The following is a 16,559-nucleotide window of genomic DNA, read 5'->3' as shown; positions in this document are numbered from 1 at the left end:
AGGAGAGTAGGAGGATAGGAGGAGAGGAGGAGAGGAGGAGGAGAGGAGAGGAGGAGGATAGGAAGAGAGGAGGAGAGGAGAGGAGGAGGATAGGAGGATAGGAGGAGAGGAGGAGAGGAGAGGAGGAGGAGAAGAGGAGGAGAGGAGGAGGAGAGGAGGAGAGGAGGAGGAGAGTAGGAGGAGAGGAGGAGAGGAGGAGGAGGAGGATAGGAGAAGAGGAGAGGATGAGGAGAGGAGAGGAGAGGAGGAGGAGGAGGAGAGGAGGAGAGGAGGAGGAGAGTAGGAGGAGAGGAGAGGAGGAGGATAGGAGGAGAGGAGGAGAGGAGGAAGATAGGAGGAGAGGAGGAGAGGAGAGGAGGAGGATAGGAGGAGAGGAGGAGAGGAGGAGGAGAGTAGGAGGAGAGGAGGAGAGGAGGAGGAGGATAGGAGGAGAAGAGGAGAAGAGGAGGAGAGGAGAGGAGGAGGATAGGAGGAGAGGAGGAGAGGAGGAGGAGAGTAGGAGGAGAGGAGAGGAGGAGGATGGGAGGAGAGGAGGAGAGGAGGAAGATAGAAGGAGAGGAGGAGAGGAGGAGAGGAGGAGGAGAGTAGGAGGAGAGGAGGAGGAGGGGAGGAGGAGGAGAGTAGGAGGAGAGGAGGAGAGGAGAAGAGGAGAGGAGGAGAGGAGGAGAGGAGGAAGAGAGTAGGAGGAGAGGAGGAGAGGAGAAGAGGAGAGGAGGAGAGGAGAAGAGGAGAGGAGAGGAGGAGAGGAGGAGGAGAGGACATCATTGTTTAGGTAATGCTGTAGTGGAAGGAAGGTTGCTAAGGAAACGCAACAGAGGATCAACTACAATATGAGGACTGTGCTCTGATCTCTAGAAAAAGCAATGCTGTATCATCCCAGAAAACAGCATTTATTTCACCTTTATTTAACCAGGTAGGCTAGTTGAGAAGTTCTCATTTGCAACTGCAACCTGGCCAAGATAAAGCGTAGCAATTCGACACATACAACAACACAGAGTTACACATGGAATAAACAAAACATACAGTCAATAATACAGTAGAACAAAATAAAACAAAAAGTCCATATACAGTGAGTGCAAATGAGGTAAGTTAAGGAAATAAATAGGCCATGGTGGCGAAGTAATTACAATATAGCAATTAAACACTGGAATGGTAGATCGGCAGAAGATGAATGTGCAGGTAGAGATACTGGGGTGCAAAGGAGCAAAATAAATAAATAAACACCAGTATGGGGATGAGGTAGGTAGATAGATGGGCTGTTTACAGATGGGCTATGTACAGGTGCAGTGATCTGTAAGCTGCTCTGACAGCTGGTGCTTAAAGTTAGTGAGGGAGATGTAAGTCTCCAGCTTCAGAGATTTTTGCAATTCGTTCCAGAAATGGGCAGCAGAGAACTGGAAGGAAAGACGACCAAAGGACTAATTGGCTTTGGGGATGACCAGTGAGATATAGCTACTGGAGCGCGTGCTACGAGTGGGTGCTGCAATGGTGACCAGTGAGCTGAGATAAGGCGGGGCTTTACCTAGCAGAGACTTGTAGATAACCTGTAGCCAGTGGGTTTGGCGACGAGTATGAAGCGAGGGCCAACAAACGAGAGCGTACAGGTCGCAATGGTGAGTAGTGTATGGGGCTTTGGTGACAAAACGGATGGCACTGTGATAGACTGCATCCAGTTTGTTGAGTAGAGTGTTGGAGGCTATTTTATAGATGACATCACCGAAGTCGAGGATCGGTCGGATGGTCAGTTTTACGAGGGTATGTTTGGCAGCATGAGTGAAGGATGCTTTGTTGCGATATAGGAAGCCGATTCTAGATTTCATTTTGGATTGGAGATGCTTAATGTGAGTCTGGAAGGCGAGTTTACAGTCTAACCAGACACCCAGGTATTTGTAGTTGTCCACGTATTCTAAGTCAGAGCCGTCCAGAGTAGTGATGCTGGACGGGCGAGCAGGTGCGAGCAGTGATCGATTGAATAGCATGCATTTAGTTTTACTTGTCTTTAAGAGCAGTTGGAGGCCACGGAAGGAGAGTTGTATGGCATTGAAGCTCGTCTGGAGGTTAGTTAAGACAGTGTCCAAAGGTCCAGAGGTATACAGAATAGTGTCGTCTGCGTAGAGGTGGATCAGAGAATCACCAGCAGCAAGAGCAACATCATTGATATATACAGAGAAGAGAGTCGGCCCGAGAATTGAACCCTGCGGCACACCCATAGAGACTGTCAGAGGTCCGGACAACAGGCCCTCCGATTTGACACACTGAACTCTATCAGAGAAGTAGTTGGTGAACCAGGCGAGGCAATCATTTGAGAAACCAAGGCTGTCGAGTCTGCCAATAAGAATGTTGTGATTGACAGAGTCGAAAGCCTTGGCCAGGTCGATGAATACGGCTGCACAGTAATGTCTCTTATCGATGGCGGTTATGATGTCGTTTAGAACCTTGAGCGTGGCTGAGGTGCACCCATGACCAGCTCTGAAACCAGATTGCATAGCGGAGAAGGTATGGTGGGATTCGAAATGGTCAGTAATCTGTTTGTTAACTTGGCTTTCGAAGACCTTAGAAAGACAGGGTAGGATAGATATAGGTCTGTAGCAGTTTGGGTCTAGAGTGTCACCCCCTTTGAAGAGGGGGATGACCGCGGCAGCTTTCCAATCTTTGGGAACCTCAGACGATACGAAAGAGAAGTTGAAAAGGCTAGTAATAGGGATTTTAACAATTTCGGCAGATCATTTTAGAAAGAGAGGGTCCAGATTGTCTAACCCGGCTGATTTGTAGGGATCCAGATTTTGCAGCTCTTTCAGAGCATCAGCTATCTGGATTTGGGTAAAGGAGAAATGGTGGGGGCTTTGGCGGGTTGCTGTGGAGGGTGCCGGGCAGTTGACCGGGGTATGGGTAGCCATGTGGAAAGAATGGCCTGCCGTAGAGAAATGCTTATTGAAATTCGCAATTATAGTGGATTTATCGGTGGTGACAGTGTTTCCTAGCCTCAGAGCAGTGGGCAGCTGGGAGGAGGTGCTCTTATTCTCCATGGACTTTCCAGTGTCCCAAAACTTTTTTGAGTTAGTACTACAGGATGCAAATCTGTTTGAAAAAGCTTGCCTTAGCTTTTCTAACTGCCTGTGTATATTGGTTCCTAAGTTGCATATCACGGGGGCTACTCGATGCTAATGCAGAACGCCACAGGATGTTTTTGTGCTGGTCAAGGGCAGACAGGTCTGGAGTGAACCAAGGACTATATCTATTCCTAGTCTTACATTTTTTGAGAGGGGCATGCTTATTTAAGATGGTGAGGAAGGCACTTTTAAAGAATGAAGCATGATTAAGGCGGCAGGGTAGCTTAGTGGTTAGATTGCTGGACTAGTAACCAAAAGGTTGCAAGTTCGAATCCCCGAGCTGACAAGGTACAAATTTGTCGTTCTGCCCCTGAACAGGCAGTTAACCCACTGTTCCTAGGCCGTCATTGAAAATACGAATTTGTTCTTAACTGACTTGCCTAGTGAAATAAAGGTGAAATAATAAAAAAAAAAATGTAGTTATTTTTTAAAAAGAGGATGATTACAGTGTGTGCAGGTCAAGTGTGAGTTCTCAGTCTAAAAACAAATGTCCAACTGTAAATAAAACAGGTCAGAATGTTCTGATCCACCTTCCAAAGTTAACATCCAATATATTGGCAAGCCACCAGAAGGTGGCTCTGTTTTATGATCTGTTTCACGGGACTTTGAAGAGAGAGCGTCACTGGAAACAACAATCCTCTCCCCCCAGTAGAAATTGCATTGACTTTTTAACTTTTGACTTGAGATTTTGTAATAACTACCACAACTGATCAATTGATGTTGTATCTATTTACACACTAAAGGGTAAGAAAACACAGGGAAACAGTTGTGCACATATTTGACAACAATAACATCCTTATCCATCTTTCCGGTATTTAGGAAAGCTTAAAAAAAAAGATTATTTATGTTGGTTAGAGAGACACAGAGGGGAATAAACCAACTGAGTGAACACACAGAGGAGCAAGGTGCTAGGTAGAAAGTATATCCATATGCGCAACAAAGAGCGTAGTGCTGCCAGCACTGCAGCTGAGCTCTTATAAAGGGACTAAGTCTGCCAGCAGCACTGAACCGTGGAGTTGACCTATGGCCCCCAATCAGCCAGAAAGAATGATGTCACTACCTCAAGTCGGCCTCAGATTGTCTCAGTTACACACCTCCGGAAGCAGGTGATTCAGTAGTATTCAACTGGTATACAATATTCTGTAAAAAGTTTCCAGAATTGTTATTTTTACATAAGCAATGTTTTGGTCATCAACTTTATGGTCCAGTTCAGTTGTGGGGCCATAGGTTTACCGTCTGTACCTCTAAAAAGACGAGCTATTGGCTCAAAGCATTACATTTGAAGAAACCTGCAAAACCAAACGACCATACGTTTGCTCCTGGATTAGAAACATAGGCCTACAGAGCACCCAATTCAACAAAGGTAAAGAAGACAAGGCGACACCGGTCAGGACATCAATACAAACAGGTGTGTGTACAGCTAACGTGCTAGTAAGCCAAGGCTAAACAGATTACTGGGTAGCCAAGGCTAAACAGATAGCTAGGTAGCCAAGGCCAAAGCGTTCAAGCTTGGTTTCATCAGACCAGAGAATCTTGTTTCTCATGGTCTGAGAGTCTTTAGTTGCCTTTTGGCAAACTCCAAGTGGGCTGTCATGTGCCTTTTACTGAGAAGTGGTTTCTATCTGGCCACTCTACCATGAAGGCCTTCTGGAATTTTCTCCTATCTCCACAGAGGACCTTTGAGCTCTAACAGAGTGACCATCGGGTTCTTGGTCACCTCCATGACCGAGAGCCTTCTCCCCTGATTGCTCAGTTTGGCTGGGCGGCCAGCTCTAGGAAGAGTCTTGGTGGTTCCAATCTTCTTCCATTTCAGAATGATGGAGGCCACTGTGTTCTTGGGGACCTTCAGTGCTGCAGAAATGTTTTGGTACCCTTCCCCAGATCTGTGCCTCGACACAATCCCGTCTCTGAGCTCTACAGACAATTCCTTCGAACTCATGGCTTAGTTTTTTCTCTGACATGTACTGTCAACTGTGGGACCTGATATAGACAGGTGTGTGCCTTTCCAAATCATGTCCAATCAATTTAGTTTACCACAGGTGGACTCCAATCAAGTTGTAGAAACATCTCAAGGATTATCAATAGAAACAGGATGCATCTGAGCTCAATTTCAAGTCTCATAGCAAAGAGTATGAATACTTATGTAAATAAGGTATTTAAGTTTTTTTTGTGTAAAACATTTGAAAAAAAATCTAAAAACCTGTTTTCGCTTTGTCATTATGGGGTATTTAATGCATTTTAGAATGAGGCTGTAATGTAACAAAATGTGGAAAAAGGGAAGGGGTCTGAATATTTTATCAATACACTCAAGGGACCGCCCAACCACGCCATCCACTCCATACCAAGTACACACTCCCACTCGTCTTCACTGGCAGAAATAAAAGCCACTTCCGTAGGGCAGGAGACAAGAGAGGCCCTGGCCCGAGCTCTCAACTCCACACTGATGACTCCTTTTAATGCATCTAATTCATGTGAGCTGAATGCTTGGTCAGTAAAAACACAACCTTTACATCCATCTGTGTGTAGAAGACAGATAATGATGCTTCAAGCCTGTGTTGGGACTGGGAGATGTGCGCCTGCTAGCTATAGCATTTGGTATTGATTGCTGGCCTGCGGCAAAGTGCATGGTAGTATGACATAAATGGAGATTGGGGAAGGGTCCCAGCAGCGATACAGACAGAAACATTTCCTCATTAATACTCTGTTGCTAGCTTTAACTAGCAGGTTCAAATATGTTCATATATGTTGGAACGTAACATCTTTGGAAAGGAAACATGTCTGTCTGGATGACCTGAACTCATCCCATATAACATTAACAATGACGGTGTCAAAGCACATTCCCAGATACAAAGTTCACAAAAATCACCTGAACAACTCCCATACATGAGTCCAGGAAGATGGTTCCTTTGGATTCTTTGGAGATCTTCTCATCCTTGTAGAAGTTCAGGTTGTAAGAGCCGTCACCCAGCTGGGTTAGGTGGAAATACCTCCTCTTGAAAGACTGGAAAGTACAGTAAAACAATAACAATCCCATTTCTATTATTTGAGAACAAGAGGCACAATTTGGGCCCAGATAATTGCCCCAGCATGGTTAGGAGGAAGTCAACACCATTTGTATTTCACAAAATCCATCAGTTTGTCTGATAAATGGTGTTGATGAAAATCTAGCTTCATCCTTCTGTTACTGGAAACACGAGAACGGACTATTGCTCATCCCGATATACATCTGGTACACTGTGTAAAAACCATTCCTCACAGAGATAGCTAGTGTCATCATCATCACTCACCCTCATGGTGACGCTGATGGCACTGTTCATGTTGCCTTTGTACAGCCAGCCATGCTTGGTGATCCCTCCTTTCTGGGAACCTAGGGAGGTTGTGTCCTGGAAGAGACATGGGAATGGGCTCAGACACACTCAAGGCAAACACACATACAGTACACACTGACATACACTGCACCACATCAACACATTACTGTGCTCACTCTCTGACACACTGTGCAACGCCCCTTGATCCTGTGGCTGATATAAATGTCAGTATAGGAGACATGGAGGATGAGATGAGAAAAACCTCAGTTTGATGTACACTCATAGAAAAAAAGAGTTCCAAAAGGGTTCTTCGCCTGTCCCCATAGGATAACCCTTTTTGGTTCCAAGTAGAACCTTTTTTGGTTCCAGGTAGAACACTTTTAGGTTCCATGTAAAACCCTATGTGGAAAGGAACCAAAAAGGGTTCTTCAAAGGGTTTTACTATGGGTATGGCTGAAGAACCCTTTTAGGTTCTAGATAGCACCTTTTTTCTAAGAGTGTAGGTCTATTTGATTCCAAACAAGCAGCCAGCATATCCAAGAAACCTCCACTATGAACCCAAATAAACAGCCCCTCTCCATTGCTTCTGCACTGAGACGTGACCATATCATCCCAGTTCTTAGGTATACCATGAACGCATCCAAACCATTGGCAAAGGGCACATATGACAAAAACACATGGCTACCATCTCTATTCCACGAAGACTTCCATAGGCGTAATGATCTGTTAAATAAGTCAATTAGGAGAGTAGTAAGGGTAGAGGTGACAGGGCACCAGCGTTTTACCCCTGGCCTGGTCTCCATCAGGTCCTCATGATCAGAACACATGCCCAGAGTGTTTAAGCCTCTTCTCTTTGACAGACTACAAAGTTAAAACCCAATGTTCCAGATACTTCTAGAAACTGACAATAATGAAATGGGTTTTCAAGATGACTTTGTATGACATGATTCCTATTCTCTTTCTCATCCAATAAAATGTATTTAAGGGTGTTGGCAGAGCATGTCATCGACTCATCCGAGGAGGGTCTGGAAAGGTTCAGGGCCTGCTTCCAGTCATCACCCTCTGGCCAGAAGACACCAGTCCCCGGAGGACCAGACATTTTTACTTGTGTTTACTTTCAGTGAACCCCAAAGCTCCGCAAATGTTGTCTGGCAACACCCAAACAACCAGATGAACAAAACTGTTGCATCAATCAACCTTAGATGCAATACAGTGCAGAATAATTCCTTAATCATTTACACATTCGACCATAGACGTTTTACCCTCCCCCTGCCTGTGGTAATGCTATTGTCTTTAAATACATGAACAGACATGGGTGTGTGTGTGTGTGTGTGTGTGTGTGTGTGTGTGTGTGTGTGTGTGTGTGTGTGTGTGTGTGTGTGTGTGTGTGTGTGTGTGTGTGTGTGTGAGTGTGTGTGAGTATGAGTGTGTGTGAGTATGAGTGTGTGTGTGTGTGAGTGAGGATTTATTTGGGGATTTCAGGAGAAAAGGGTCACTTTCTTAACTATCATCTGCTCAGCCCACTTCCCTGCAAGAGACTGCTGAAGGGTCTATAGATGGGACACTCTCGGCTGCTGGGACTGGGAACATTCTCTTACAGTGGTGTGGGAGAGAGGTAAGGTGAAGGGTGAGCTGGGAGGAGTCTTGTTATCAGATGTAGTGCCCCTCTCCTGTCAGACCTAATGTCCCTCTCCTGTCAGACCTAATGTCCCTCTCCTGTCAGACCTAATGCCCCTCCCTGTCATATCTAATGCCCCTCCCCTGTCAGACCTAATGCCCCTCCCCTGTCAGACCTAATGCCCCTCCCCTGTCAGACCTAATGCCCCTCTCCTGTCAGATCTAATGCCCCTCCCCTGTCAGACCTAATGCCCCTCCCCTGACAGATCTAATGCCCCTCCCCTGTCAGATCTAATGCCCCTCTCCTGTCAGATCTAATGCCCCTCTCCTGTCAGATCTAATGCCCCTCCCCTGTCAGACCTAATGCCCCTCCCCTGTCAGATCTAATGCCCCTCCCCTGTCAGATCCAATGCCCCTCCCCTGTCAGATCTAATGCCCCTCCCCTGTCAGATTTAATGCCCCCCCCTTGTCAGATCTAATGCCCCTCCCCTGTCAGATCTAATGCCCCTCTCCTGCCAGATCTAATGCCCCTCCCCTGTCAGATCTAATGCCCCTCCCCTGTCAGACCTAATGCCCCTCCCATGTCAGACCTAATGCCCCTCCCCTGTCAGACCTAATGCTCCTCCCCTGTCAGACCTAATTCCCCTCCCCTGTCAGATCTAATGCCCCTCCCCTGTCAGATCCTAATGCCCATCCCCTGTCAGACCTAATGCCCCTCCCCTGTCAGACCTAATGCCCCTCCCCTGTCAGACCTAATGCCCCTCCCCTGTCAGACCTAATGCCCCTTTCCTGTCAGATCTAATGCCCCTCCCCTGTCAGACCTAATGCCCCTCTCCTGTCAGACCTAATGCCCCTCCCCTGTCAGACCTAATGCCCCTCTCCTGTCAGACCTAATGCCCCTCCCCTGTAAGACCTAATGTTCACTGAGGCACAGAGTTTCTAAACCCAACATTATATCAAAAGAGTGCCTTTGATTTGATGGGCTGCACATGCACAGTTCAGCGCGGGACAACCGTTAGACCCGATTCCGTGTTTCTGAGCATGAACTTAGCTAGCCAACGTCGCCATGACATCGCCGACAAGCATGATCGAGGATTCCTATTGGAGAAGCAGTTTCTGCCTATCTTCATACTGTACTGTGTTTGACTGAGGGGTTAGGTGGTCAGGCCCTGACCTCTGGTGACCTGGGCTAGTCTCTCAACAAACCATTTGCCTAAATCACAGATAAGTGAATAAGGTTACTCAAGTCTCGAGTCTCTAAATATTACTCTAAAGACCTGTAGGGGGCATTGTCTGACACGAAATAAAGGAGACAATTCACACGTATGTGACAGATGCAAATGTCAACATGACCCTAGCAGTTTAAGAGATGCAAGTATAACATCAGTGTTATCAAACAGCCTGAGACTGCCTCAGGTCATGCTCTGCAGAACACCGTCCCTCTGAGGGTTCTACAGGCATCAGTGATTCATGCTCTCTTCAGGGTTGGCTTGAACACAGGTGACTCCATAGCCTCCCTCGTGTGCAATGACTCCCTGTCTCACAAGCCATTTCAAGGCCAACAAAGACTAATTTACACTGTTCACAGCAGAATCAGACATTTCTATGGCTCACAGGCCAAAGGGTTCTAGCTACGGTTTCACAGTTGTATAAATCAGGCAGTCACTAAATGTAAAATAATTTGCTCACAACAAAAAGGGCCAAACCCATGAGCTGTAAGGAGTGAGGAGCCTCGGCCCATGAACACATGAACTTCTACGCTTGAGAAGAAAAATAGAAAAACCTGAGACCATTGAACCAGTGAACCAAAGTCCTGCAGCTAATTACCCTTTATACTTTAGACACAACACGTGCTATTTAGACATAATATAAGCTACTGAGACACAACACATGCTATTTAGACATAATATGTGCTATTTAGACATAATATAAGCTACTGAGACACAACACATGCTATTTAGACATAATATGTGCTATTTAGACATAATATGTGCTATTTAGACATAATATGTGCTATTTAGACATAATATAAGCTACTGAGACACAACACATGCTATTTAGACATAATATGTGCTATTTAGACATAATATGTGCTATTTAGACATAATATAAGCTACTGAGACACAACACGTGCTATTTAGACATAATATTAGCTATTTAGACATAATATAAGCTATTTAGACATAATACGTGCTATTTAGAAATAATATAAGCTACTGAGACACAACACATGCTATTTAGACATAATATAAGCTACTGAGACGCAACACGTGCTATTTAGACATAATATTAGCTATTTAGACATAATATGTGCTATTTAGACATAATATAAGCTACTGAGACACAACACGTGCTTTTTAGACATAATATTAGCTATTTAGTCATAAAATGTGCTATTTAGCCATAATATAAGCTACACAAACACATGCTATTTAGACACAAAATGTGCTGTTTAAACATGCTATTTAGACACAAAATGTGCTATTTAGACACAAAATGTGCTGTTTAAACATGTTGTTTAGTCACAATATGTGCTGTTGAGACACAGAAATCTTTCATCTTTTGCCAGAGACATTTAACAACTGTGATTGGACCAGGAAAGCCAAATCAGTTCTTGTCTGAATGAATAACTGAAATAGGATCTGATTCTCGTGAGACCCAGAAGGGGTGTTCTTCTAGGAAATACAGGTTTCTAGGACTAAAGAGTTTAGATACCGTGGCCTTCTGGCAGTGTAGAAAGCTGCTGGACTGTCTTAGCGGAACATGAACATGTAATTCATTATTCTGCCTGTCTGTATGTCTGTATGGATGATTATTTGATTTTAAATGATTTGTACATGGAGCATGTGGGCAAGGCTGAGGGTCAAGAGTTGAGGTAAAAGCTTAAGATCTGTGTGCTGATAGGAATGAACACAGGTGGCTTAGCTAAATAGTTTGTTAGTTGTAACTTTCTACAGACATTCACTTACCTCATCTTTGTCAACATCTTCATCAACCTCAAAAACGTGGACAGCCAGTTTGTCTGGTCTGGACACTTTGCTGTAAAACACAAGGACGTGGATAAAGTGTGATTTGATCTTATCTATCAGAGGTCAGAGGTCCTTCATTGTCTATCAGAGGTCATTCATTGTTATAAGAAATGAAACCGAATGTAATGTACAGTACAAGTCCCACTTACATAGGAACTTTGAACTAATTCAACCCAAGAAAACCACTGTGAAAAGTAGTGTCATGCTACGTCATATTTCATTGTTTCAATTTCCCTCCCTGGACACTGAATGGTGACCAAAGGGATGTTGACATCAATGGCAAGTCTCAAGGTTGGGGCAGCTTCGTTTTATGTCCAAATTCCACCACGATGACACTGGAAACCATTCCTGGAACTAATGAGACACTCTTAGAACCAGGGTTAGTTTCCACCCTGACTAAATCCCACTGCTCCAGGAATAACCTGAGTTCGGCTTGAACAGGAAGTCTCCATTGTTATTGCTGGTTAAAACATAAAACCTGCATTTCCTTGTAGGGTATCCCATGCCAAAATCTCCTCACCAGTCAGCAACTAAGGCTGACAAAAGATTACAGACAGCCTGACACTGTCTGACACCTGTGTGTGTACGTGTCTCTGTGCACGTGCATTTTAGTGTGAAATCTTGGCACAAAGAGGGTAGCTGTACTAACTTGCCCAGGAGGAAATCACCACTTGGTTACATGATATACAACACTGTACTGTCAAGACAGCGTTCTGAACAACAGGCTTACTTTGGAAGCTGCCGAAAGTCCCCAGAGTAGTCCTCGTACTTGTAATTAACGACATGCCAGTCAGTGTTGTAGGTCTTGATGCACTGCAATAAAGAGAGAGACAATCAACGGCTTTCATGTGTAAATCAAGACACAGTTTCAATGTTTAGTCTAAAGAAACCAGAAACATTCATACAAGCACACAACAAACAATGTGTGTTAACCGAACTAAGTCTTCTTCTTCCCACGTCACACGAATGCAGATAGTTGGCAGAAAAGAGAAGTATTAGATCAGCGCTCAGTAGTTCAGTGTTCAGTAGTTCAGTGTTCAGTAGTTCAGTGTTCAGTAGTTCAGCCGATCAGCGCTCAGTAGATCAGCGTTCAGTAGATCAGTGCTCAGTAGATCAGTGTTCAGTAGTTCAGTGTTCAGTAGTTCAGTGTTCAGTAGTTCAGCCGATCAGCGCTCAGTAGATCAGTGTTCAGTAGATCAGTGCTCAGTAGATCAGTGCTCAGTAGATCAAACTGTGAGACTTTGTCTCATCTCACATCCTAGATATCAGCTTAGTTATTTTATTTTATGCTTTGAGACTTTTTTTGGTGATTAAAATGTTTTTTTTTGGTGAAATGGTTAAATTAAAATGTTTTCTTTTGGTGAAATGGTTAAATTAAAATGTTTTTTTTTGGTGAAATGGTTAAATTAAAATGTTTTTTTTTTGGTTGAGTCAAATCTTGCAATGAGAAAAGGAAATGTTTTATGATGATAACAGTATGACATAAATCTGAATCATGACCCATCCATAGTTATGTCTGGGAACAGATCTGTAGGCTATGTGTGACATTGTCAACGTGTATAGTTCGGTCCTTGACTAATCATGTTCTGTACTATGCATTATGTCATGTTTAATGTGGACCCCAGGAAGAGTAGCTGATGCTTTTGTCAGCGGCTAATGGGGATCTTACTAATAAGTATCAAACATCAAAATAGTTCAGCTTTGTTAGGGGAGCCTGGCTCCTCCAGTAAGGAGGAGTTTATAGCCCAATACAAAGGTCGCTGTAACGTCTCCCATCTACAGTCACTCCAGAGCAGGTGCGTTTAAGGTCTCCCATCTACAGTCACTCCAGAGCAGGTGTGTTTGTCTCCCATCTACAGTCACTCCAGAGCAGGTGCGTTTAAGGTCTCCCATCTACAGTCACTCCAGAGCAGGTGCGTTTAAGGTCTCCCATCTACAGTCACTCCAGAGCAGGTGTGTTTAAGGTCTCCCATCTACAGTCACTCCAGAGCAGGTGTGTTTGTCTCCCATCTACAGTCACTCCAGAGCAGGTGTGTTTAAGGTCTCCCATCTACAGTCACTCCAGAGCAGGTGCGTTTAAGGTCTCCCATCTACAGTCACTCCAGAGCAGGTGCGTTTAAGGTCTCCCATCTACAGTCACTCCAGAGCAGGTGCGTTTAAGGTCTCCCATCTACAGTCACTCCAGAGCAGGTGCGTTTAAGGTCTCCCATCTACAGTCACTCCAGAGCAGGTGTGTTTAAGGCCTCCCATCTACAGTCACTCCAGAGCAGGTGGGTTTAAGGTCTCCCATCTACAGTCACTCCAGAGCAGGTGTGTTTAAGGCCTCCCATCTACAGTCACTCCAGAGCAGGTGCGTTTAAGGTCTCCCATCTACAGTCACTCCAGAGCAGGTGTGTTTAAGGCCTCCCATCTACAGTCACTTCAGAGCAGGTGCGTTTAAGGTCTCCCATCTACAGTCACTCCAGAGCAGGTGTGTTTAAGGCCTCCCATCTACAGTCACTCCAGAGCAGGTGCGTTTAAGGTCTCCCATCTACAGTCACTCCAGAGCAGGTGTGTTTAAGGCGTGTGTCTGACACTTCACCCCAGACTTCTTGTGTCAGGGGAACTGTTGTGCACTCACCTTTGGTCTAATAATTCAGAACAGAATGGACAGTAAGCCTGATTATATTCTGATTTCAAGATCAATTTACCACTTGGTTGCATACCACTTGGTACAGGGAGGCACTTGCAGGGCTCTGAAGGCATTTAGAAGGCATATACCGGGCTTGGTACAGGGAGGCACTACTGTTAACAGGGCTCCGAGAGAATGAAGACCAGACGTTTTGAGAAGAACAATCCATTTACCTTGGAACTGGATTGCGTTTATCAGTTTTTTGGTCTCCTGGCCTGAACAGATGTTATTGAAGAGAATGAAAATACTCCTATTGGCTGGATGGCTTCCAGTAACGACCCATAATTCCTACAACCTGTCTGTACTGAACAATAAAACACCATTGTGTAACAAAGTATGTGCTAAGCGAAATAGAAGTTCGTTTCGGCTGGACACATTCAATAAACAATGGGGAAATCATCACAGACCCTAAAGTCTGTGCGGCACAGTGTGTTTCCATATCTATTGATCTTGTACAAGCTGGCTGAAAACTGACTCTAATGTCTGTATTTAATGTGGCTGCATGGTGAAAGTAATGGCACATCTCAATGCCAACATCTAACTGTAAATAAAACCACTGCTCTACCTGCACAAAGGTTCATTCCTGCAGGGTTATTGCACTCGTAGGATCCTACCTCTTGGACAAACAGACTCTGCGCCTCCTTCTCTGCATTCTCAGGCACTGTGGGGTAGACAGTTCTTCCTTGGCGTCTCTGAGTCGAAATCTGTAGACGCAAAACAGTTTTATTTATTCAATCAAGTTCATGCCAGGCTCTGGTTAAATTATGAGACTGGATGAGCGTAGACTGATGCTCGGTGACAACACAGATTCCTTTTCTCAGTACTACAGTATGTGGACCTGGTTTACTAAATGCTCCGGGAAAATATTGTTTCATGCTAGAGAATGGTCTCAGGTCTGTGGAGGTTCTAGAGGGCAGAGAGGGAGGCAGGGCCAGAATGGGATGCTCCTCTCCTACACATTGTTGAGCTCCAGGCCAGGGCCAGGGAACCACATACAGACAGACACACCCAGGGCCTCAGCCTGGCTCTCAGCCACCCAGCCCAGCCATGGGGCTCCCTCCCTCCCTGAGGAGCTGGGTCCGGATTCACACAACATTCCTTACGAAAAAACGTAAGAGGTTTCTTTAGGAAAAAAATAATAAGTTCATGAGATAGTTCGTAAATGCAATTCCTGTAAATATTCTTAGGAATTCATAAATATTTTTCTTTAGGAACTTCGTAAATAGCTTCTTATGTGTCATTGACATTAGTTGACATGCTTGAAACCAATAAATTAGCTTATGTGACAGGGATGATAGGATTTGGTTATGTCATGATTTTTCACACATTATAGCCATCAGATTAGCTATATCAAAACAAAAATGGATAACCAAGGAAAGAGCAAAAAACCCATCAGCAAACAAGAGCTTGAAGTGACGGAGGAGGAAAGAGCAGACATAAAAACTCTGTCTTAACACCTCCACTACGTTTCTCCTGCTCTCTCTCTCTCTCTCTCTCTCTCTCTCTCTCTCTCTCTCTCTCTCTCTCTCTCTCTCGGCTGTTTCCTTCAGATGGTGGTGGGTGTTGAGCTGACGGAATGACGTCACACAGATACACCTAGTAGTATCTACAGTATCAACATAATATCACTAGAATAACTAGGAACTCAGTGCTTTCAACATGCCAGTCCTCACAGAAAACATCTTGACACGTTCAACCCTCATCAGCCATTCACAAGGCCTCTAACCTAAACTAAACAGAATCTACTCAGTAGGACTTCATTGTCAGTAAGACCGTTTTTCACTAAGACAAGATACATTTTGTGAATTAATTACTGTACATGTGGGACTCCTTTTAGATATGAGTAATGTCTTGATATGCACAAGGATTTATGGAAGTCAACTACTGTTGGAGATCCCTGCTGTTGTTCTTCATTCTTAACAGCACATTTTCATCCCAGTTAGGAGCGTAGCCTAGTTTTTGAGTTCCCATTGGAGGCCTGTCTGACACGTCTCACTTAAAAGGAGATTCCCGCTGATAATAACTGTTCAACAGAGTGTTTTGTACCCCTATCCCCTCTAGATGTTTACTCCATGGTGATTCCTTAAGCAGAAACGTTTCAACTTAACGTCTTTAAAGTAGGAGATATAAAAATAAAGTACCACTACAGAGGAGGCAGCAGAGCACAGTTACCCCACATGGGTGAGAGAGAAACAAACTACAGCAAATCATTTTTTCTTTACTTTACTAATTCTCAAATTCTTATTTTTGAATGACAGCCTAGAAACAGTGGGGTTAACTGCCTTGTTCAGGGGCAGAACAACAGATTTTTGACCTTGTCAGCGCGGTGATTTGATCTTGCAACCTTTCAGATTACTAGTTCAACTCTCTAACCACTAGGCTAACTGCAAGAACAACAAACATTAACTTCCTCACCTAACTCAAATCCTTTTAAAGCCAAACTGGACATAGTTCAAAGGAGAACCGTGACAGAGATGTGTCTGTGGTCCCTGACTTACGGTAAAGCATACAGTATTTTCAAGATCAGGGCAATGGGACAGTGGTGAGGTAAGCAATTCAACACAGCTGTAGATTTCCTGTTCATGCAGCTTTTGCTGAGCAACTTAACCAATAGGTCTGCTTTCGTCATTATCTCTGAACGCCAGCAGATACATTTTCAGTATTTCTCCAGCATGCAAGGCAAAGTAGCTCTCCAATTAAACTTGAATTGAGTCACAGACTGTGAAATGAGACACAAAAGCCAGAGCAGGCCAGTACAGACGTCATTTTCTATTCGCAAAGCCCAAACAAAGAATGGAAAATAGACATTCAAAATACTAGCCCA

General features: G+C 44.4%; 1 protein-coding gene across 13 annotated transcripts in view; it reads right to left on the bottom strand.

Moving 5' to 3' along the window:
• The window catches only part of LOC139380955 (dedicator of cytokinesis protein 9-like), a 167,222-nt gene that overhangs the window by 70,200 nt on the left and 80,463 nt on the right, over positions 1-16,559 (bottom strand). For all 13 annotated transcript variants that reach the window (XM_071124148.1, XM_071124151.1, XM_071124156.1 and 10 more), the window contains exons 3-7: positions 14,350-14,439; positions 11,795-11,877; positions 11,005-11,074; positions 6,398-6,493; positions 5,977-6,111 (exon numbers count right to left, since the gene is read on the bottom strand). In XM_071124148.1, coding sequence (XP_070980249.1) covers positions 5,977-6,111; positions 6,398-6,493; positions 11,005-11,074; positions 11,795-11,877; positions 14,350-14,439 — 474 coding nt within the window. The remainder of the gene's footprint in view (positions 1-5,976; positions 6,112-6,397; positions 6,494-11,004; positions 11,075-11,794; positions 11,878-14,349; positions 14,440-16,559) is intronic.

Source organism: Oncorhynchus clarkii, chromosome 22 (assembly GCF_045791955.1).
Source record: "Oncorhynchus clarkii lewisi isolate Uvic-CL-2024 chromosome 22, UVic_Ocla_1.0, whole genome shotgun sequence".
In the NCBI taxonomy this organism is placed as follows: Eukaryota; Metazoa; Chordata; class Actinopteri; order Salmoniformes; family Salmonidae; genus Oncorhynchus; species Oncorhynchus clarkii.
This window is presented reverse-complemented; position numbering and strand designations above follow the sequence as displayed.